Source organism: Stigmatopora nigra, chromosome 3 (genome assembly GCF_051989575.1).
Source record: "Stigmatopora nigra isolate UIUO_SnigA chromosome 3, RoL_Snig_1.1, whole genome shotgun sequence".
Taxonomy (NCBI): Eukaryota; Metazoa; Chordata; class Actinopteri; order Syngnathiformes; family Syngnathidae; genus Stigmatopora; species Stigmatopora nigra.
The window spans coordinates 15,803,379-15,827,455 of NC_135510.1; the positions used below are offsets into that span (position 1 = coordinate 15,803,379).

The 24,077-nt window shown below is 33.9% G+C and overlaps 1 protein-coding gene and 1 long non-coding RNA gene across 3 annotated transcripts; one reads left to right on the forward strand and one right to left on the reverse strand.

The window, feature by feature from the left end:
- The first annotated feature begins 39 nt into the window (after window positions 1-39).
- On the forward strand, window positions 40-23,916 carry mybpc3 (myosin binding protein C3). The gene is made up of 31 exons (XM_077713408.1): window positions 40-334; window positions 2,221-2,490; window positions 3,352-3,486; window positions 3,568-3,645; window positions 4,459-4,607; window positions 4,807-4,924; window positions 5,057-5,108; window positions 7,518-7,577; window positions 8,526-8,549; window positions 9,550-9,713; window positions 9,787-9,919; window positions 10,039-10,041; window positions 10,130-10,254; window positions 10,332-10,437; window positions 11,581-11,747; window positions 14,079-14,244; window positions 14,308-14,414; window positions 14,499-14,528; window positions 15,403-15,542; window positions 16,878-17,037; window positions 17,198-17,302; window positions 17,397-17,585; window positions 18,662-18,796; window positions 18,881-19,048; window positions 19,122-19,210; window positions 19,348-19,543; window positions 19,787-19,926; window positions 21,425-21,584; window positions 21,675-21,811; window positions 22,585-22,771; window positions 23,660-23,916. Exons 1-31 carry the CDS (start codon window positions 310-312, stop codon window positions 23,689-23,691), a joined length of 3,750 nt encoding a protein of 1,249 aa, XP_077569534.1. The 5' UTR covers window positions 40-309; the 3' UTR covers window positions 23,692-23,916.
- LOC144194371 (uncharacterized) lies at window positions 9,260-21,946 on the reverse strand. Of its 2 annotated transcripts, XR_013325871.1 has the most exons (5): window positions 18,871-21,946; window positions 17,432-17,579; window positions 16,430-17,335; window positions 15,420-15,528; window positions 9,260-9,676 (listed from the first exon to the last, which is right to left on the reverse strand). It is a non-coding gene; the product is annotated as an uncharacterized LOC144194371 (long non-coding RNA). The 2 variants fall into 2 exon arrangements; XR_013325870.1 differs by having other exon boundaries at window positions 16,430-17,579.
- Window positions 23,917-24,077: the final 161 nt, after the last annotated feature.

Below are 24,077 nucleotides of genomic sequence, written 5' to 3' on the forward strand. Positions count from 1 at the left end.
GCTCTCAAGGCCTGTCATTCAGGCGAGGTGTTGGAGGAAATGATGGTTGAAATATAGCCTGCTTACGTGCTTGCGTGCGTGTATGTGCGCGTGTGTGAGTGTGGCATGCTTGCTGATGTGATTCTGGGTTGGGATGAGCTTTGATGGGACGTGTGTTAGGGCAGCTGTTGTTCTTTGGCCTTCATGTTATGGAATTGAGGTGTCTAGAGAGGTAGTGCACTTATAGAGAGTGAGCACTACAATTAAAGGCAAAAGATAGAGCTAGACAGCAGACTACATCACTTTGAGGAGAGGACATCATTCAAGAAGATGCCAGAACCAGTCAAAAAAACAAGTGAGTGCAGATTGTATTCTTAAAATTGTGTGTACTATGGTTGTTAAATGGCCATCCAATCTCACACAACTGTAATTTTTAGTATACTATAAGACATTTCCTTTCTGCCTAAGGACAAACCTTTTGAGGCATGAGAACAAATGTGCTGCTTCACAGCTGTCTTAAGCAATATTAACCACATGCAAACTGCTATAACAGGCCTGAGCAGATAAGCTTTTACCACAACATTTTGCAACATTTACAATTAGTTTTTTTTAGTTTTTTTTTTTACTTGTCAGGCATGAAAAGAATAACCGTAAAAATGGTAGGAAAACATGTACTGTATAATTATAAAGAAGGATAAAAGTCATGTTGACATAAACTAATGCTCAAATGTGAATATGGGAAACAATGGCCTTAAAATGGTTGGTTAAAACTTCTGTGGCACTTAAAATGAGTAAAAATCTGTATTGCTTTTTGTCATTGTCACACTAGATTATGGTACTAATAATGTGCCAGTTTAACATACTTCTTTATCCACTTTTACGCTTGTATCTGGAATTAAAAAAATATTGTTCATCTATTGCAATGTATGGAATTATTAGGGTATTACAAAGCCTTAACAAATGGAAACAACTTTCCAGCTTCAGTAACACAAAGGGTCCACAAGTATTTCAATGACTCCAAAGATGCAAAAATAGACTCAAGATAATCCCATCGCTGCGATACCTGTTCCTCTGGTGCAACTGAAGCCTGCCACTCATTCATTTGTCCACTTCATCCTATATTTAACCCGCTCATTGAGGCTGCCACTAGCTAATGTGCTAACATGCACACTAAAAAATAAGTGAACCCATTCACCTTGTTTGCAAATTGTTAATTGGTTACAGAACTTGTTTCCTAACTTTTTTTTCATTAAGAGAGCAGTATTTTATATGTAAGTTATCTATTTCATTCCATGGTCCTCAAAAATAAATAAATAATTCGATAAAATAAAAAAACAACTCAAACAAAGTTTTTTTTTTTGAGAGAGAGAGAGAGAGAGAGAGAGAGAGAGAGAGAGAGAAAGAGAGAGTTTACTGTTGGAACCGATCAACCAAGTAATCTCTCGCTCTCAAAATTATAATCATGAGAGGGAGAGAGAACTGTCCGTCGACCAAACGTCCGTCGACCAAACGTCCGTCGACCAAACGTCCGTCGACCAAACGTCCGTCGACCAAACGTCCGTCGACCAAACGTCCGTCGACCAAACGTCCGTCGACCAAACGTCCGTCGACCAAACGTCCGTCGACCAAACGTTCGAGTAACCCATCAAGGAGCCACAGCTTCCTGACCCTGTGTACTAAACCCATTAAAAATTATCAGTGTCTCCATTTAGTCTGAAAGATAAAAGAAACACAAAAAATAAAAATAAATGATAAGAAGATTGTATATTAATGATTAGAATAAACATGCATGCATGTCAGGAGGAAGCTAATGTTAGGCAACAGACAAATTCAAATTATGAATTCAAAGCAACTTGGCATTTAATAGAACTTGTAATATCAGTGATAGATGGATAACACACTCAAAAAATGTGGAAAAAAACATGGAGAGTTGTTGTTGGGAGATAGCCAATGGGTGGCCTGCAGTGCGTAGTGGGATTGTCAAGCAGGACGCAATGCTACTGCGATAATTTCAAAGTAAAATAACGAATATGGGAATGTCCATAGATTTTGAGCGATTTTGTCACTTAGATCTTGTTTTCTGATAAATGAAGAGTAATTTGCGCATCAACAACAACAGCAATGATCCATGAAAACCCATAAACTAAGTCATCTTATAATATGCTATTACATAAGTTCTCTATAGTCAAACTATTAAATATAAAGCTTCAATATGTAGTTTTCTCATCTTCCTTGTTTTAGGTTCAGCCTTTGCCAAAAAGCCAAAGGGACAGGAAGTTGAAGAAGGGTCCATGGTGGTCTTTGAAGCAGAAACTGAGAAAACTGATGCTAAAGTTAAATGGCAGTGCAACACAAAAGACCTTGCCAACGATGACAGATATGACATCACAGCCAATGGAAACAGGCACTCTCTCAAAATAAAATGTGTTAGCCAGGAAGATGCCAATACCTACGCTGTGATTACTGGGGGTTCAAAGGTCAAGTTTGAGCTGAAAGTCCTACCAAAGAAAGGTAAGAGACTTTGGCATAAGTTGACTAACAGTTTGTGCATCCTTTGGCAAAAACAGTACAGATTATATCTATATTTCATGGAGACAAATGTCTGTACATTAAAAATACCTTTTGAATTGTATTGTAAATGTCAGGAAAAAAAGCATTTTCAAAGTGTTTCCTCTATAAAGACCTTTCTTGAATTCGGCCTGTAAACCAGCAGAGGGTAAGACCTCCCAATTGTGAGCTATCTTCACTTACATCTTTCCCTTTAATGTGGATATTCAATGTCTTTTGCCATACTTGGCATTTGATTCCATTTAGACAAAGATTACAAAATGTGTTAACAGACTAAAAAAGAAATCATAATTCTCCCTTTCAATAAATCCATGAGCAGCAATGCTTGTGTATTGCTTGGATCAGTTCAAATGTAAACAACAGTTGTCTTCCTGAGCGGGTCAAGACCTTGACCTTCAACAAGCACAATTTTTCACAGTGAGCGAGCAACTCTTCATTGAGTCTCACGATAGGTTTGAGAGGTGTCTGATAGTGCATGGAAAAACAGCCATTCAACCTAAGATAATGACACAAGTCTCTTAATGTGAGTGAAAAAAAATAAATTAATAAACAACATTTTCAGTTTCAAACAGGGTAAGCACATTAACAACAAATCAGCCTTCACTTGGGGAAAACATATTTTTGAAAATGTGTTGTTTTGCAGTAATACATTAAAAAATGCACTTGCTCATAACATAAATTCTGTATTTACAATGTGTGCCTTTTATTTCTCAAAATCTAAAATCTAAATTGAATGCCTTACACCAAATGAATGGGCCTGTTGTATGTCTGACGTGCATTGTCACGATGGTAACACAAATACAGAAACCCCAGCTGAGACTCCAGTTATAATGCCAGAAGAGTCAAGTATAACACAAGGGCAGTCTAATTCTACACCTGTGACTGGAACCACACAAGACAAGGCCACTCCCCCAACACATGATGCCCTTCAATCAGAGGGTCAGTTAGCACAATCAGTATCATCTTTTTGTTTGTCAATACATTCATAAAATGATGTGTATTTACTGTTTAATTGAGCAGATGTTCTGCATCCAGACACCAGACAGGATCTCACTGGCCTTTTCACCGAAAAACCCAAAAGTGGAGAGGTCACTGTTGGTGAGCTACTCACAGTGTATATGTATATATGTATATATGTATATATGTATATATGTATATATATATATGTATGTATGTATATATGTATATATGTATATATGTATATATGTATATATATGTATATATATATATATATATATATATATATATATATATATATATATATATATATATATATATATATATATATATATATATATATATATATATATATATATATATATATATATATATATATATATATATATATATATATATATATATATATATATATATATATATATATATATATATATATATATATGTATATATATGTATATATATGTATATATATATATATATATATATATATATATATATATATATATATATATATATATATATATATAGATATATATATATATATATATATATATATATATATGTGTATATATATATATGTGTATATATATAGATATATATATATATATATATATATATATATATATATATATATATATATATATATATATATATATATATATATATATATATATATATATATATATATATATATATATATATATATATATATATATATATATATATATATATATATATATATATATATATATATATATATATATATATATATATATATATATATATATATATATATATATATATATATATATATATATATATATAGTATATTCATTTAGCATCCTATTTATATTCATAAAATAGAAAATGAGGTGGCTAAAGCAACAATGTTAGGATTTTAAAATGTACCGAATACCCATCGGTATGCATATTTTCTATTCTCCCATTCAGGTGGAAACATCACATTTGTTGCTAAAGTTAATGCAGAATCACTGCTGAAGAAACCAACTATAAAATGGTTTAAAGGAAAGTGGATGGACCTCGCCAGCAAGTCAGGAAAACACCTCCAGCTAAAGGAGTTATACGACCGCAACACTAAAGTAGAATATTTTATGCTGTTTAATTTGTTCCTGGGTTCCATCATGGCTGATTCAAAATCCATTTAGACCTGTATACAGTATATATCTGCCATTTTAAATTCAGATTTCACCATTTTTAGCAAATCCTATCATGTATTCTGTGATTCATCCCGAACCCAGCACAAAAGAATAATCAATTTGCGGATTGACTATCAAACAGGTTTACACATTTGAGATGCAGGTCTTGGAAGCCAAACCTAATTTTTCTGGAGCATATAGATGTGAAGTTTTATCCAAAGACAAGTTGGACAGCTGTAATTTTGAGCTGATTGTACACGGTAAGTGTAATTATTAACTTTCTTTTTTTCATTTTTTTTGAATGTTTTTTTTAACTTTAAATAATTATTTACACTTTGGATCAAAATGTTTTTGTGTTAATTTTTTTGTGTTTATCCTTATGCATACTCAAGAGGCATGTACTTCTTCTGAAGGCTTTGATATAAGAACAGCTTTTCGACGCACGTAAGTTATCTCTTTTTTCCTTTCTTTCATTTTCTGTTTGTCTTAATGTGCATAAAAAAAATATGTTTTTGTATTTCAGCTGCTAGAACACATAAATGTATTTATTTGAGCAAACCAACATTTTTACGCTCAATAGGACAGTTCACTTGAATATTGGGCTTGGACTCACATTATAGTTTTCTTTTTTTTTTTTTAAATGACTGACAAACTAAATGACATATTAACTGATGTAAAAATCCTGAAATTTAGTCCATCACATGTCATTGTATCCAGTAGTGAAATGTTGACAAACCTTGTCATAATAATAGCACTGATCGATCTTTCTCTGACTGGAGTGATTTAATATCTCCTGTAAAGATATGGCGAGTGTTGGCTTTCCATCCCCATAATATATATTTTGCATAATCACTCAATATATTTATATCATACCACTAGGCCAGATGGCAAACTGACTACTGTAAGGTCTCAAGACTTAACATAAAAGGATAAACTGTACAATCTGAACTTTGACCTAAATGTCAAATAATTGTGGAAATGCTAACCTATTAGGAGCGATCCCGATGTGAAGAGAAGTGGCGCATCACCAAGGTAGTAAAGGTTTAAAATTCCACGCATTGAAGTGGAACTTTAAGTGTGTTCCAGAAGAAACAAGAACCAAGAAGTCCATCACTTTGGTCACTTTCTTCTCACACTGTCAGAACTGTAAAGTTTTGAAGAGAAACAGAAGGCAGAACATGATAGAGTTAAGTGTACAGGTGTAAAGCTCAAATTCAAGAAATTTAAAGTGAAGTCGTGTTTTAAAATTACACCATTTGGTGCTTCGGGCCTTCATTGGGAAAGTCATTGACAGCATCTCTTGATAATGTCACATTGGAATTTGACAAAAAAACTCTAATTGCTATACAAAGAGTGCCAACAACTCAGCTAGTATAATATCGGGTGAAAAAAAAGACATGACAAAAACAAAATAATAAGATTGAGGAATTAATTTAATCTGTGAATTTAGCAAATATCCTCAGCGGACATTGTTTGGTTGATTTTGGCCTACTAGAAGATAAAAAAAAAAAATGTTGATTGTCATCAACGGGAGTACTCTTTTTAAAATCAGTACCAAAAGTACAATAATTTAAGGTACACTAGCCAGTCTGCAGATCAGGGATATTCAAATTCATTAGAAAAAAATGATGGCCAAGTTAAAATCCTCCTTCCTTCATTTATTAATGAGACGTCAATTGATATGACTAGCAGTGAAAAATTCAATACTAGCCTTTTCAGTTGAAACTGTCAACGGCAGTCAATAAGTAAAGGGCAACCAGCAAAAAAATATTCCTGTGCTAATGTGATATTGTAAAATATATACCTAATCACTTTTGCATTCAGATTTCAAAAGAGATGGAGTGAGAATATTATGATAAACAATACTAGAAGCTGTGAAGTCAAAGTTATACTATGGAAAAAAAACAGAATTCCTATTCATTTCCATTCGGCAAATAATTTAATTGAGAATTTATTTTGAGCACTATGTTAATGACAGGTAAAGAAACATTATGACAAGCAATTGCTGATCTGCTTCTGGGTCTCATTCAAAACAGCAGTGACAGCTGCACAAACAGCAATCCACTGAGTGAGCTTTAACAGGAGCTTTGGCCTGACTGAAAGTGCTGGATGTGTTAAGACACAGGGGCTTTTCAGTATCCAGGTTCCTCCACTGGGTCACCACACTGAGGAAGCACAGTTATGGAGTGTTGTAACTTCCTCGCATAAGCCACACACTAACCCCCGAGTCGTAAGGAGATCACAGAAATGCTCACCAATGCTGGTTCATTTTCTTCACGCTCTTTTTTTGTTGTTGTAAATGCCCATGTGTGGTGTTGGTAAGATGGCTACTGGTTCATCTCTTGGCTAAAACAAACATTTAGGTTTAATGTTTGCTTTCTGTCCAATATTAGATGAATGCCTTTTGGGAATGGGATTTAATTATTTTGTTCATTATCATGAGACATGGAATTGTTAAATCTAAAGCATGTTAAAGTGAACACGACTTTCTTTTCTAGTTTAGAAAAATTGTGACTTTTACTATCGCATTTTCCACACTATAAGTAATTTAAATTATTTGAAAAGCTGGCAGTGTGCATTATAATCATATGCGCCTTACATATGGCTCAATATTAGTTAATTATTGTTATTATTCAATGAAGGTGTTTCTTATAGTCCTGTACGTTTTATAGTGCGGAAAATATGGTAGTACGAGAAATCCAAAATGTAAAATAATTCTGCAATTCTACTATCATTTTTTTTTTATTTAAGTTTTTATGTCCATCAATGAAAGAGTACTTACTGGACTTACTGTATCTAAGATACTGTGTTTGAATGTTGAATTGTGTTTTCCTATAACTGATGTCTCTGCAGTAGCACAGAAGGTAAAGAAGACTCAGGAGAGCTGGACTTCAGCACATTATTAAAGAAGAGGTAAGCTTTGTAAATATAAATGTTAACAATTTCCCATTTGCTTTTTCTTGCTTCAAAAAAAATCTATTCTCTCTTTTCATTTTGGATCATTTTCCATCTCCAGAGAGTAAGCAACAGCATACATTTACATTACTAAAATGAAACCACATGCACAGACAATTGTGAATTTGTCTTTCCATTGATTTTATTCTAATTTAATAAATGCTGATTTCAAATAATCTACTGTATCAGATGCATGGCATTATTAATGAATAACATTCCCAAAATCTATGTTCCACTGTTAATGACTTGGAAGTTACATAACATGATAGTATTTTCAAATTGTAAAAGTTTTATTTCCTTAATGAATTCTTAATATTCAGAATTAAACATGCACATGCAATACATGTAATAATCATGAATACTAACCTTAATATTTGTTTTTTATTTAAGTGCATGCAATATTATGGATGACATTATTGTATTTTTTTTGTATTTTTTGGACTATAAGTTGCACCAGGCAAAGAATATACAATGGAGAGGAAAAAACAATACATACGTAATATAGGAGTATAAGTGACATTTTTGAAAGGACTTTTTATTTTATTTTATTTTATCAGTAACCAAGAAGAAACATACTATGTAAAAGTAATAATAGTAAAATGTAGAACAACAGGCTAAATAGGCTTCTGTTAAGATAACAGTTTTTCAGACATCTAAATCCTCAAGTAAACATTATAACAAGTTGTTTGTTAGTGGTCAAGGATTAAAAAAAAAAGAGATGAGTTGCACTTGAGTTTTAGTCGCAGTCCCCAAAAAACTTTCAAATGAATTGCGACTTGTAGTCCAGAAAATACAGTGCTTAATTTGATCTAAAATGCTTATTAAAGTCTGTTTAAGATGCTGTAATGTGCTTTTCTAATCTTTCTGGTTTGTTTTGCTGTTTGGCTTCTACCTTTGAACGAGCAGCAGTTTCTTAAAATCCTCCAATCGGTAAGGATATTCTTAATGGAAAAAGTGTACGTCCATGGTTTTATATTACTTCATCATATATAAGTACGTGATACGTGATAAAATGTGGAAACACAGGAAATGATCTACAATCTTCATTTAAATTTCATCATAAAACAGAAAGTCGGCACTCATGATTTAATTTCCCGGGCCACACAAAATGATGCGGCGGGCCAGATTTGGCCCCCGGGCCGCCACTTTCACACCTGTGGTTTATAGGTATGAGTGTGCAAGCACAAGGCTTTTTTCATTGGGCGCTGAAATTGGCTGGCAACAAATTTCCCCATCTACTGCCCATAGTTGGCTGGGATAGGCTCCAGTGCCCCCATAAGTATAAGTGGAATGGTCTACATGCCGAAAGACATTTAGCCGACTGACATCTGGCCGACTGACATCTGGCCGACTGACATCTGGCCGACATCTATACCTGTTAAATATATTTTAATTTTAAATAATTTCCCTTTATTTTTGGAAATATATATTCAAAATGATTTTCTGAGAACCTTAATTCAAAGATTAATCTCAATGTTTTCTATGTTGGTGAAAATTACAGTATTTACTGTTATAACTACTTTTTCACTGTTATGATTACTTTGTTTGACCGTGAATGAATGCCCTTCATATTCTAAATGAACGTTGTTATCTGTACCTTGTTACTCTAAATGAATGTTGTTATCTTTAACTTGTTATTCTAAATTAATGTTATCAGTAACGTATATGGCCTTCGGGCTGAGGTTGAAAAACTTGTGCACACACACACACACCACCGGGGGCGGGGCGACTAAATGTTCATCGGCTAGATAGTCGGTCGGCCAAATAGTCGTTTGGCTAATTCTACGTTCAGCCAGATGGTCTTTCGGTCAACTGGTCTTTCGGCCAGATGTCAGTCGGTTAAATGTCTTTCGGCTAGTAGACCGTGTGCCGTTTATGTGTACTGGCAATATGTATTGAAACTGTAATATACCTGCCTTGGATATTTCAGGGCCATTCAGATTAGTACCGAGCCCGATGTGGATGTCTGGGATATTCTCAGCCATGCTCCTGCCTCAGAATATGAGAAGATTGCATTTCAGCATGGCATCACTGATCTGAGGGGCATGCTCAAAAGACTGAAGAAGATGAAGAAGGAGGAGAAGAAAAGTGCAGGTTGGCACACGGTTAACGTGTAACTGAACTCTATATTTTCTGGTATAAGAAAACGAGGTGTGTCTGTTTGCAGCTTTCCTCAAAAAGCTCGAGCCTGCCTATCAGGTGACAAAGGGCCATAAAATAAAATTAGCAGTGGAGGTAGCTAATCCAGATGTTGATGCCAAATGGCTGAAGAATGGACAAGAAATGCAACTAACTGGAAGGTTGGAGCTTTTTTAATAATACTATATGCATTATCGTTTTGTTTTTTTCTGCAATCAGTTTTGGGAAATGACAATTTTATTATTCCCCCTCCATGATGGTCATTCTCCTCCATTTCCAGCAAGTAAGTGTTCCAAATGAAATGAACCAATTTATTTCTTATGGAACAGTACTATTTAAGACAGTATGAGAATTGCTTGGGACTTCTACAGGTACATTTTTGAGAGTGTGGGAAACATGCGCTACCTTACCATCAACCATTGCTCCTTGGCTGACGATGCAGCTTACTGCTGTGTGGTGGGAGAGGAGAAGTGCACGACAGAGCTTTTTGTCAAAGGTAGATTTGCTTTGTAGTCAAATAGACAAAATATGCATGATCACGCAATTTCTGACATTTTGACCCCTTTGCTTTAGAGCCTCCTGTTGTGATTACGAAGAACCTGGAGGATCAAATGGTCATGAAGGGGGAACGTGTGGAGTTGGAGTGTGAGGTGTCTGAAGAGGGTGCGAACGTGAAATGGTTAGATTTGCTTCTTTGTCTGCATTGGGTAAACACAATTATCTATTTATGTGTATTGTAGAACATTAAAATAGTACTCATTTTTAGGCCCACTAACCATTGATTTACACAAAAAGAATCCAAAAACGTACACGTTTTTTTTCTGTACTTCATACGTTTTTTTTGATACGGTACGGTAAAAAATGTGTGGTAAAAAGTACGTTTTTTTTGTAAAACCTATCTCTTCTTCCCCATTTCAGCTCTATCTGGAAGATCTCGATCATTGTAGACAAAAACGTCATCGTCGATTGCTAATTTTGTCATCTTTTGAGCTTGATATGCACATGCGCGTTAGTCACTTCTGCCTTTTCAATGCATTTCAGCAAGCAATGTGCCCAGACAGTTAAGCTGTCAGCGGCATCTATAGAACCTTGAATTTAGTGCATGTTTAGACTTTTGAGTGCGACCTATATGAGTAAATATGTGCTGCGTTGTGATTGTATGGTTTATTATTGCTTAATAAGGGGAATCCCAATCATTTCAAGGGGAGCAATTGGCCGAGATTCTGTGTTAAACAATCTAACTACAGGAAAAATACACTCTTTAGAATATGCCAAAAACATAAACAAAAATGTCCCAAAAGGGGATATTCGTCAATTAATTTACCATGTGTTTTACAATGTGGAAGGTAACGAGAATATATGAAAAGTTAATAAGGAATTTTTACAGATTCAAACAAAAATAATTCTGAACTAGATCAAAATGATTCAATATATTATTTTTAAATTTGTACTTGTTTAAATTCTTAATAATTGACATTTTTACAACTAAAATGTATGTATTTCATGAATAACAATGAGTCACTTGAATGAATAACAATAAATAACTTGAAATGCCACAATGCAAAAATCTTCCCCATTAAGAAGGTACCATTACAGCTGACAAAAGATTAGTTATAAATCATTTCATCATGTTTTTTTTTATGGTAAAAGTGTAGGAACTAATGATAATAGTCCTTCAAATTATAACACTAACAGTGGTTTTACGTGGGATGATCTCAGAATGCTCTATCCACCTTTGAAAAGAATTTGTATGATCCCTGAGGTGTTGCATACTATACTTATACTATACACTATACTTATACTATATACTATACTTGTGCAGGGAGAAGGACGGTGTAGAGCTAACTAGAGATGAATCCTTCAAGTATCGTTTCAAGAAGGATGGCTGCAAGCACGTTTTGATCATTAATGAGGCTGCTAAAGAAGACTGTGGCCATTATAAGGTCAAAACAAATGGTGGAGAATCTGTGGCTGAGCTCATGGTGCAGGGTAAGTGTTTTTTTGTTTTGTTTTTTCCACATTGCTGTCCACAAAAAAAAGTTCTAGGTTTAAAATAATGCATCGCCTGCAGGAGAATTGTGGATTTTTTTTGTCTGACCTTAATTGTCCTTAAAAGTGCAGAAATGAATTCATAAAATCTTATCAAGGTCATAAACTCTTAAAGGTATTTTTAAGTTTTGAAATATTGCTCTCGACCCACTATCATTTCCAACACACACACACACACATATATATATATATATATATATATATATATATATATATATATATATATATATATATATATATATATATATATATATATATATATATATATATATATATATATATATATATATATATATATATATATATATATATATATATATATATATATATATATATATATATATATATATATATATATATATATATATATATATATATATATATATATATATATATATATATATATATATATATATATATATATATATATATATATATATATATATATATATATATATATATATATATATATATATATATATATATATATATATATATATATATATATATATATATATATATATATATATATATATATATATATATATATATATATATATATATATATATATATATATATATATATATATATATATATATATATAACCCTAACCCTAAAAACACAGAAAAAAATGATTAAAAAATTACAATTATTGATTTAAAAAGGGAAAAATCAGGACATTTAATATACATCTATACTAGTCATTTTAATTTGATCCTAAAACAGAAAGTCGGCACTCATGATTTACTTTCCCGGGCCACACAAAATTATGCGACGGGCCAGATTTGGCCCCCGGGCCGCCACTTTGACGGATGTGACTTAGACCCTTAATTGGTGGTCAGCCAATTGCAGGACATATTATTATTTTTGAAATATATACATACATCTACAATAATATAAGACTCAGTCAGAGATCTTGGTAAATAAATGTTATTTTCTAAAATGGATCAAATTAAAATATTTCACCGTTTTGGTCACGTATTAACGTTTACTCAGAAAATAATGGAATAATTGTTCATCATAGCTCCATTAACTGGAAGTTAGAAGTAACTAAACCCTGGTGGATAGTTGACGTTTTTTTTTAGAGTACCACTAATAAAAACCAAAGTAAAGTTTATTGCCAGAGGTCACCATTTTCACATTGTTGTTTTCAATTCATTAGTCAACCAGACTACAATTTCTGTAAATTGTTATTATAAAATAGCATTGTATGATCATGTAACTCTTTCTCTTGTTCCCAAGATACACACAAACAAATTAGTTCTTTAGTTATTTGCATGACATTCTCTCTAATAGAGGTAAAGCATATTAACACATCCTTTTTTTTTCTCAAAATGTTACCCTTTCCAACATCGTGGTAAAGTTCATGTTTGTCTTGCTTGTCATAAACTTTGTTAGCATCATTAAGTCTAATTATTCCAACCTTTTTGTGTTATTTGTATTACCACATTATAATTGGCAATTTATAATGTCATTTTGTAAACATGTGTGACATTCACTTTTACGCTTCCGTTGTTTTTATTTAAAGTTGGTCTACCACCTTTTTAAACTAAATTTCTTTTTTAAACTTTGGCCATTAAGTTGTGTATGTATATATGTATATATGTATATATGTATATATATATATATATATATATATATATATATATATATATATATATATATATATATATATATATATATATATATATATATATATATATATATATATATATATATATATATATATATATATATATATATATATATATATATATATATATATATATATATATATATATATATATATATATATATATATATATATATATATATATATATATATATATATATATATATATGTATGTATGTATTTATGTATATATATGTATATATGTATTTATGTATATATATGTATATATGTATGTATATATGTATATATGTGTATATATATATATATATATATATATATATATATATATATATATATATATATATATATATATATATATATATATATATATATATATATATATATATATATATATATATATATATATATATATATATATATATATATATATATATATATATATATATATATATATATATATATATATATATATATATATATATATATATATATATATATATATATATATATATATATATATATATATATATATATATATATATATATATATATATATATATATACAGATAACAATGAAAACATTTGGCCTCACTGCTCCATTACTTTTTAAAGTCAGTGTATTGTGTTGACTGTGCAGAGAAAGAGCTGGAGGTCTATCAGAGCATTGCTGACCTCTCAGTTAAGGCAAAAGATCAGGCAGTGTTCAAGTGTGAGGTTTCGGAGGAGAATGTGAGGGGTACCTGGTATAAGAATGGAGTAGAAGTCAAACCGGATGCCAGAATTAATATTTCACATATTGGCAGGTGAGGTCAACTATATTATTCTAAAATGTCTTGCCAGGAAAGCTCAACTTTTGACCCTTTCAGGATCCATAAACTGACCATTGACAATGTCAAACCTGAGGATGAGGCAGACTACACATTTGAACCCGATGGCTATGCTTTCAACCTATCTGCAAAGCTAAATTTCATGGGTATTTTTTTACCTTCACAAAATGTTATAGTTTTATCTCCTCCTGGCATTATGCTCTTACTAACTTTGTCCTTATTTTTTACAGAGGTGAAGATTGACTTTGTACCACGTCAAGGTATATTAAGAAGCTTTCAATGTTTATAGTCTCTATATATAGTCTCAGTGTCTATATATCCCAAACATTAAGCTGAGAAGCACAAATTAAAGAGCTGTACTGTATGTGTTATTTTATGGAGGCTCTACTCAAATATAATAAATATTACATATCATACATTATGTAAACTATTTGTTAAAGAAAATATGCCACGCACCATTATCAGCAAAGCCCAATTCGTTAATGAATACCTTATAACGAATATTGTCATATATATTTACATTCAGGCATTATACTGGATCGGGCATATGAGGCTAGTCCTTTTTTCAAATATGTTCTCAAAAATGAATTGCTAAAACAAAACAGAAACACTCAATTAGACAAAAATGTCACCAAACAGACTTTCACAATCCTTTTATAGTCCTCCCTATTGCCTCTTTTTTTATATTAACCCAGATAAGTGTATATCATAGATCAGGAGTGGCCAAATCCGATCTACGAGAGCCCCAATCCAGTCTATTTCCCATATTACCCTCCTCTAGCACACCTGAATCAAATGATCAACTCTCAGCAAGCTGTCCAGAAGCTTCATACTGATCCCGATTATTTGATTCAGGTGTGTTGGTGGAGGGACACATGGAAAAGAGACTGTAGAGGGGCTCTCAAGGACAGGATTTGTCCACCCCTGTCATAGTTTATGGCCTCCAATTTCTTAAACTGTGCTTTAGCACAAAAGTTGAGACTAATGTATTTTGGGTCAGTGCTTTTTTTCATATTTTGAGTACCAGTAATGTTTTTCTTTGGCTTACATTCTACAGTAGTAATGTCTATTCCTTACACTTACTTACTGCCTCATGGTCTGTGCATCTGTGTTCTTTAATTAAAAAAAAAAAAGATCCTCCTAAGATTCACCTGGACTGTAGGGGGCACACAGCTGAGTCTACCATCGTGGTGGTTGCCGGCAATAAATTACGCCTTGATGTCCCAATAACTGGAGATCCGGCTCCCACTGTTGTTTGGACTAAAGGTGGAAAGGTAAACACACACACAAATGATCATTTGATTGACTTACTTGTCGTTAAGAACTTGTAACTTCCCCTCGGTATCCCAATGTGTTCCTCAACTCATCACATTTTGGGGAATTGTTTCATTGATTTGTCTGACTGTACACAACAAACATGGCGGTTCAGTCTGCTTTGTGATGATACTAAGAGAGCCTAGACGTAAACCCCATAAAAGCTATTATTTTAAACCACAAACAAATATCTCATTTGCAATAAACTGGGCAAGACCATTAAATAAAAAATATTCATTTAAACGGTGAGCATTGTGAAGAGATTCTCTACTCTCGCTGGTTTTCACTGTTTTGCTTTACTCATGCGTAGGCTAGTTCTCTTAAGCCTGATATAGAAGAGAAAGAAGGGCCAACTGCTTCTTGGAACATGAGCAGTGGGGTAAGAGTGCATGCTTTTTTTCCGAAGTTTAAGAGCCAGGCTCAGAATCCAAGTATGCATGTTGCAGCTATGGCATCTGGATCATCAGGTTTGACTTTGATACATTTATTGGCAACACCTATCCAACCAGTCCACAAATAGATTTCATGTCTGCTGTGTAAGTACTATTAACCACTTTCCTTGGTTTGCTGTCCTTTCTGTAAGTCTACCGTACTGATGCAGAATGGATGTTCAGGTCTTTACCTGAATGTACTGATCTAATATCATATTGCCTCCTGTGCGTAACGTACTCAACTCCAGTGTGTTTTACTCTCAGACTGATTAGATTTGACTGAAAGGTTCTATTTCTACCCAATTCTCGTTTCTTTCACCGACCAGCGTCAGAAACTAGCCCCTTAATACAGGCCACTTTCTCTCCCACAACATTTGTTCTCATCTACTACATGACCAAATCCAGTGGTTCTTAACCTGGGTTCGATAGAACCCCTAGGGGTTCGGTGAGTCAGTCTCAGGGGTTCGGTGGAGCCTCATCCATTGAGGTCAAGACACATCGACTCATCATGTCGATTCACTGGCTGCAGATGATCACGTGACATTCCTCGGCCAATCGGTGCTGCGGAGAATTTATATATCTTGAATTTGAAAAAAAAAACATTTTATTTTACACTCAAGTAGGGTTTTGGTGAATGTGCATATGAAACTGGTGGGGTTCGTTGAATGCACATATAAAACTGGTGCAGTTCGGCAGCTCCAACAAGGTTAAGAACCACTAACCAAATCCCTCAGCAATGAATTGCAAGTCACTCCTGATAAATAATGATTGAGAAAGATAGGACTCCCACAGACGTGCATTGTATCTCTATCTGTCCCATATATAATACATATAATAATAATCCAAATCTTTTCATTTTTGCAGGTCATCACAGAGGGAGATGGGAGAGTTCATGTGGAAACCACCAAAGGCCATTGCATTTTTACCATAGAAGGGGCTGAGAGACAGGATGAAGGGATTTATTCCGTTGTGGTCCGTAATCCGGCTGGGGAGGACACAGCAGATATCAATGTGAAAGTTGTTGGTAAGTATATGAGGAAGTACCGACCGGTATTGTTCAACAGCAAGACTTATAATTAACTCCAATGTAGTCCAATCACACATTTCGTACAACCATAAACAAACTGTGATTGGATACTTGCCTATAATCTTTTTTCGACGTACACATTTTTAATTACCATCAGATGTTCCTGATCCTCCCCAAGCTCCCAGAATACTTAGCGTGGGGGAAGACTCCTGTGTTGTACAGTGGGATCCCCCACTCTTTGATGGAGGCCAACCGATTATTGGTATGGAAAGAAAAATGAAGTTTGCCATTAATTCTGACAAAAAAATCACAAGCATGATCATCAATCGAATCAAAATCTATTTTGTTTTCCACAGGATATGTGTTGGAGCGAAAGAAAAAGAAGAGTTACCGATGGATGAGGTTAAACTTTGACCCGTACACCGAAACAACGTATGAGGCGAAAAGGATGATTGAAGGAGTGGAATATGAAATGCGAATCTATGCAGTCAATGGAATCGGCATGTCTCGCCACAGTCCAGCCTCACAACCTTTTGTGCCTGTTGGTGAGTCAGACATACAAACAGTTTTACACACTTTGTTTAGCTGTATAACCTGACACATCCAATGGGCTGTTACTTATTTCACATATGCATTCTGGAAAGTTCCAATTCAACCCTTATTCATGGGGGTAATCTTGAAAAAAATAGACAGCTGCTGATTGGATGATGGCTCTTTTCGTTACATTCATCACCGACCAATCCACATTATGCCACATATGCTATATGGGTCACGAGAAGAACATTGTTTTTTGTTGAATTAAAAATCTTTGGGTGACATTGTTTGCTCCTTTTTTTAAGGAGTACATTGAGTGTATTTGTTAAAAAAAAACGTTAGGAAGTGAACAAGTTCTATAAGAGTTTGATTAGAAAGGTATTCAGATTGCAAAGACAGAAAACGTCTTGGTCAACTGCTAATATTGTTATGCTTCACGCACGATATGCGCACCCGCATTCTACTTTCATAAGTTTGCCTTTTCACCGTCAGCAAGCAATGTACCCGGAAAGTCAGCAAGCAATGTACCCGGAAAGTCAGCATCATACAGCGACATCTTTAGAATCTTGCATTTACTCCATTAAAAAGTTTACTTGTGCCCTATGAGTTTAAATATGTGCCCTGTTGCATTTGAACGGTTTATTATCGCTTCATAAGGGGATTGCAATCAATAATAAGGGGAGCAATTGGCTGAGGTTGACAGGTATGTGAGTTTAAATGTTATTTCTTGTGAGCCATACTCAGAATTTAAATGTCAAATTACATGAAAATGTGTGCTTTATTTCTAATTTCAACACCTATAGTACAAAAAAGTCTCCAAATTCGTTTAACAACATCAATGAGTGAGTATCAATGAGAGTTTGCATACACAAAAGACCATCCATTAAAAGAGCCGTGTATGACTCCAAAGCCATTGGTTCCCAATCCCTATCACTAGTTGTTAGGAGGGTCATACAGCATTTTAAAGCACTGCTTGCTGGTAGTAGTCTACTTATTAGATTCAACTCTCAAGTCATCAATTTCCACTAATAAAATCAGTGTAATGATTTAACTGAGCCTTTCAAGCTGGCCTGTTTGCCTCTTTCAGCCCCGACAAGTGAGCCCATCGGACTGTGCGTGGAGGACATCAGTGACACTTCCATCACAATCAAGTGGCGAGCGCCTGAAAGAATTGGCTCAGCTGACCTGGAGGGTTATGGGATTGAATACTGCAAGGAAGGCAGTAAGTCTTAGAGCAAAATATTAGGTTTATCTATGTTGAGAAAGTTAAAATATAGTATGTACTTTGTGTGTTACCTGAACATAGCTGATGAGTGGGTACCAGCCATTCAGGGTCTGACCGAGAGAACGTCAATAACAATCCGAGAGCTCACCACAGGAGACAAGCTGCAGTTTCGTGTACGTGCATACAACATGGCCGGCCCGAGTGCAGCGGCAACCCTTGTTCAAGCCGTCACTATTAGAGAAATAATGCGTGAGTGAGGAGTGGAAAACCACAATATATTCATGTTCCAACAATGATTTGTGTCCCTTTTCTTTTAAATTAGAACGACCTAAAATTTGGCTTCCACGGAATCTCCGTCAGACTTTAATTAAGAAAGTTGGAGATACTGTCAACCTTATGATTCCATTCCAGGTGTAGTAGGATCCATTCTGGTATAAATTCCTTTCTGCTGAATAGATTAAAGTAAAAGCAGTGGGACTATTCTCCATCCAATATAATTATGGCTCACTTGCAATGATTGTTTTTTTTTTTTTATTCTTGTTACTCAGGGAAAACCCAGGCCTAAAGTTACTTGGAGCAAAGATGGACAGCCACTTGACTCATCATTTGTCAGCGTGAGAAATAGTGACACAGATACAATTTTATTCATTCGTAAGTCAGAAAGGAAACACTCTGGGCAGTATGATCTCCAAGTAGAGATTGAGAATGTGGAAGACAAGGCCAAAATCACGCTGCAGATTGTTGGTGAGCACAATCACAAGATCATTTGTTTAAAAGACATTTTGTTCTCCATTAGCTTTGTTGTTTTAGCAATGTTTAACCATTTTCAACATTACTGATATCTTATCCAAACAATACTTACCGTTACTCTCTATAAAATTGAACATTGACAAATGTTTCAGACAAATAGTTAGTAGCAGTGTACTTCACAGTGGGATTTTTTTTCTTCTCTTTTTTTCAAACATTTTTTAATGCACTTTATTGTAGATGTCCCGGCGCCCCCTGAGGCCCTGAAGGCTCCTGATGTCTGGGGCTTTAATGTCGCCCTTGAATGGAAACCTCCGAGAGACGATGGAAACTCTGAAATTACTGGTTATTCTATCCAGAAGGCTGACAAAAAAACCATGGTTAGTAATAAATGAGGTTGAGCCAAAAGACATCACTAAAAAAATGAGGCGGAAACACTAGTTAAGAACTTGTAAGTTCCAGTCTGTCATCTGACTGGACGTAGAATAATGTTAGCCTTCTTCCCCCTCGCTAGTATAGAATGGAAACATATTCTTTGCAGTGGTCATTTTCACCATGGCCCACATTATTTCTCCTGACAGTGATGGGGGTTGAATAAAAAATTAATACATTGATTTTTGGGCATTTCTAGGCTACTTAGTTCCTGTTGGTTTTGGCGACAGGGGGGTCAAATGAACAAATGTTAATGCAGATAGAAAATTGAGAAAAATTCACATGCTTTATCACACAAATCACAAAGTTCTAGTTTTGCGGCACCATTTTTTGAAAAGAAAAAACATTTCATTCTGTACGTACAGTAAGAATGAGCTACAAAGTTCCCGTCAGGCAGTACAATCCTAAGGGCCGGATTGGACCACCTAGACTCGAAGTGGTCTCAAACCGGTTCCACATAGGGCAGCAGTGGGTCCTGGTTTTTGTTCCAACCGATCCAGTGCCGGCATTTTAACCAATCAGGTGTCTTTAAAATAAGTAGCACCTGGCTCTAATTAACTGATTGCACTTGCAAAAGGTATCCTTGTTGAGTTGGAATGAAAACCTGCACCCACTGCGGCCCTTTGAGGACCGGTTTGAGACCTTTGACCTAGAGAGCCTCACAATTGACCCCGAGCTTAGTAGTTATAATATACTATATAACATTACCTGGAAACATGGCTTTCAGACATGGGAAAATGGTCAGGTACTTTACCCGACTCTCCAGCATTGAAGTACTACGTGCGACTGACTATACATGGCATCCAGCCTTTTTACTTTTATAGATTAAGATCATTTATTGTAACAATCAGACCCCTTCATATGTAAGAGACCAGGCTGAATGAATAAAAAGAGAGAAGGCCCGTGGCACGAGTGGTTACCAAGGTGCCATCACAGCTCTGGGGTCCTGGGTTCAAGTCCAGGTCAGTCCACCTGTGTGGAGTTTGCATGTTCTCCCCAGACCTGCATGGGATTTCTCTGGGTACTTGTTCTCTTATATTTTTGCTCTGTTTTGGCATACATCACACATTTGCATACCCATTTCATTTGAAATTGGTATACTTTTGTCATCTTTATATGGTTTATCATGTGTAGTATTAAACATTGTTGGGCTAATTCAATGTAAAACACTGCTCTACTTTTGAACAATACAAGTTACGAAAAAGCTTCTGGAACCAATGAATTTCCGAAGTAGCGGTACCACTGTACTGAGAAGGATTCAATTCTCAATTGGTTTAAAGAGTGTGATTTAGGTCAAATTAAGTACTGGTACATGGTTTGATACGGTAAATAAGGAAGGAAGCTACCATCATGTTTTTTCAGTATTCACATTTTAATGGCACAATGTTTGAAAAGTCCCAAGAAAATTAACTTTTTTTCTGGTTTCCTGATTTAACACTTTTGAAGGAATGGTTCACAGTCTTTGAACATTACCGAAGAACCAACTGTGTTGTGTCTGACCTCATCATGGGAAACGAATATGTCTTCCGAGTATTTGCCATCAACCTAGTGGGTCGCAGCCCGGACCCCTGCTATACAAAGGACAGTGTCTACATTCAGAAAACTGGTAGGTGGGATTGTAAAGGCAAAATGAGGACATTTTATTTATTGCTTGTCCATTTTTTAACCTGTACAACCCAATTCACACTATTTGTAGGGATTGAGTGGAAGCCTGCTGCCTACAAGGATCTTGACTTCTCACAAGCTCCCAAGTTCACTCATCCGTTAGCAAACCGTTCAGTCATAGCAGGATACAATGCTACTCTCAGCTGCTCCGTCAGTGGCATTCCCAAGGTCCGTGAGTTCAATGCTCTTCTGTGTGGTAATATATATCCAGTGTATCAAGTACCGACCATGTCATTTATTTAACAATAATTCATCATAAGTTTTGATTTGATAAGGTAAGCTATTAACTATTCAATCTGAAAACGTAATATATACACATATATATACACATATATATATACACATATATACACATATATACACACATATATACACACATATATACACACATATATACACACATATATACACACATACACACACACATACACACACACATACACACACACACACACACATATATATATATATATATATATATATATATATATATATATATATATATATATATATATATATATATATATATATATATATATATATATATATATATATATATATATATATATATATATATATATATATATATATATATATATATATATATATATATATATATATATATATATATATATAGATATATATATATATAAAATAATTATATAAATTAGTAAATATATGAATACATTGATAAATATATACATACATTAATAAATATATCATTGCAATAATAAATATATAAATACATTGATAAATATATCATTGCAATAATATATAAATACATTAATAAATATATCATTGCAATAATAAATATATAAATACATTAAAAAATATATAAATAAATACATAGATTAAATAAAAAAAAACATTAAAAAAAAAAATCGCAAGGAAAATAGCTGAATGCGGTTGAAATAAGGAGTGACATATTTTGCTGTTGTTAGCCTAAGGTGACCTGGTACAAAAACAAGATGGACATCTCAAATGAAGCCAAGTACAGAATGCTCAGTAAGCACGGTGTTCTGACCCTGGAGATCCGAAAGCCTTGTCCCTTTGATGGAGGAGTGTACACGTGCAAAGCGGTCAACGACAGTGGCGAAGACGTCGTGGAGTGTAAACTGGAGGTTCGCCGTAAGTTCAAGTACTAATACCATTTTGCTTGTTTGTTTGTTATGTATGTCGCTTTAATACATCATGAATGAAGGACTATATGATAATGTTAACTGGTAAATATTAACTGGTTAGTTTTGTTAGTTTAGCCATTTCTTCCCACAAGCATGATAGCTAATCTTGAATTCCAAAATAAGAATTGTATCGTATTGATATCGGTTTTGCAGCAACATAAATGGATCAAGTCACTACATACTAGGGCTGAAAAATTCATTGACTATAGTACGTCGAAATCGAGACTTTAGACATCGCCAGTCTTATCTTCCCAGGTGGTAAAAAATGAATCTAGTCTTTTCTGCTGGTCACATTTTTTAAATTAATCTGATAAAAGTACATCATTCTCAAATGAGTACATTTGACATACCATTATTGTGAAGGGATACAATTTATCCAAAGTTAAAAATGTTATTCCATATTGCTCAGCTCGGCCTAAAGTCTCCGTTTAATGCTGTTAGTCAATATAACGTAGTTAGTACTGACATACAATAAACATTTACATTAGTGCAAAAAAGTTTTGATTAAAGTCTCCTTCCATCATTTTTTGATAGATTATTTTTTATATAATGTTGTAATTCCATGACATGTTTGACAAATGGTGGTATTAGCAGTAAAAATTGAATTTACATTCTTAATAAAACTGCTCAGCCCTATTATATGTTGTAAAGTTTGCTTAAAGCCCATTGCAATAAAAGTCAACATATTTTTAGGCAATATTGCCCAGCCCTACACTTTATACCTAAATATCTTGTTTGACATACAAATACACCATTTTTTTTTTAAATGATTGATTGCCATTTTAGTGATATTATACTAGGAGTGTTGACATCTTTGTACTTTACCTTCTTATAGCACAAATTGCCAAAGAAGAAAAGAAGCTGTGAAGGTCCAATGTTTGCTGAACCTATTTCACCTCTCACTGAGTGTTCGTTCACCTTCATACCATTTATTATTTTCATTATTTTAACTATTTTTTTTTTTGGCAGAAGCTTTCAAACTGCATTTCAGTTTCTTATTCAACTTCCTCACAGCTGGTCATGTATCATATATCCAAAACATGCACTTGTGTCCATCTAAAATAAACCATTTTATTTGTCATTCACTTTTATGTCATTGAGTTGTGTTGTCTCACTACTTGTTGTGATCCATGGAACTTAAAAAGATGTGTTGCTAATTCTCAGACATGCGAATGAATGGATATTTGAGTTAACGCTGGCTCAGCTTTTACAACAGCCTCGCTTAAACCTAAATGTGAGAGGTCGGTGTCTCG

Excerpts from the sequence above, each read along its gene's own strand:
- mybpc3 (XM_077713408.1), top strand. The coding sequence starts at position 310 with ATGCCAGAACCAGTCAAAAAAACAA. Across the intron at positions 3,487-3,567 it reads TGATGCCCTTCAATCAGAGG|ATGTTCTGCATCCAGACACC; the intron begins GTCAGTTAGCAC and ends TTAATTGAGCAG. Across the intron at positions 14,245-14,307 it reads AATATTTCACATATTGGCAG|GATCCATAAACTGACCATTG; the intron begins GTGAGGTCAACT and ends TGACCCTTTCAG.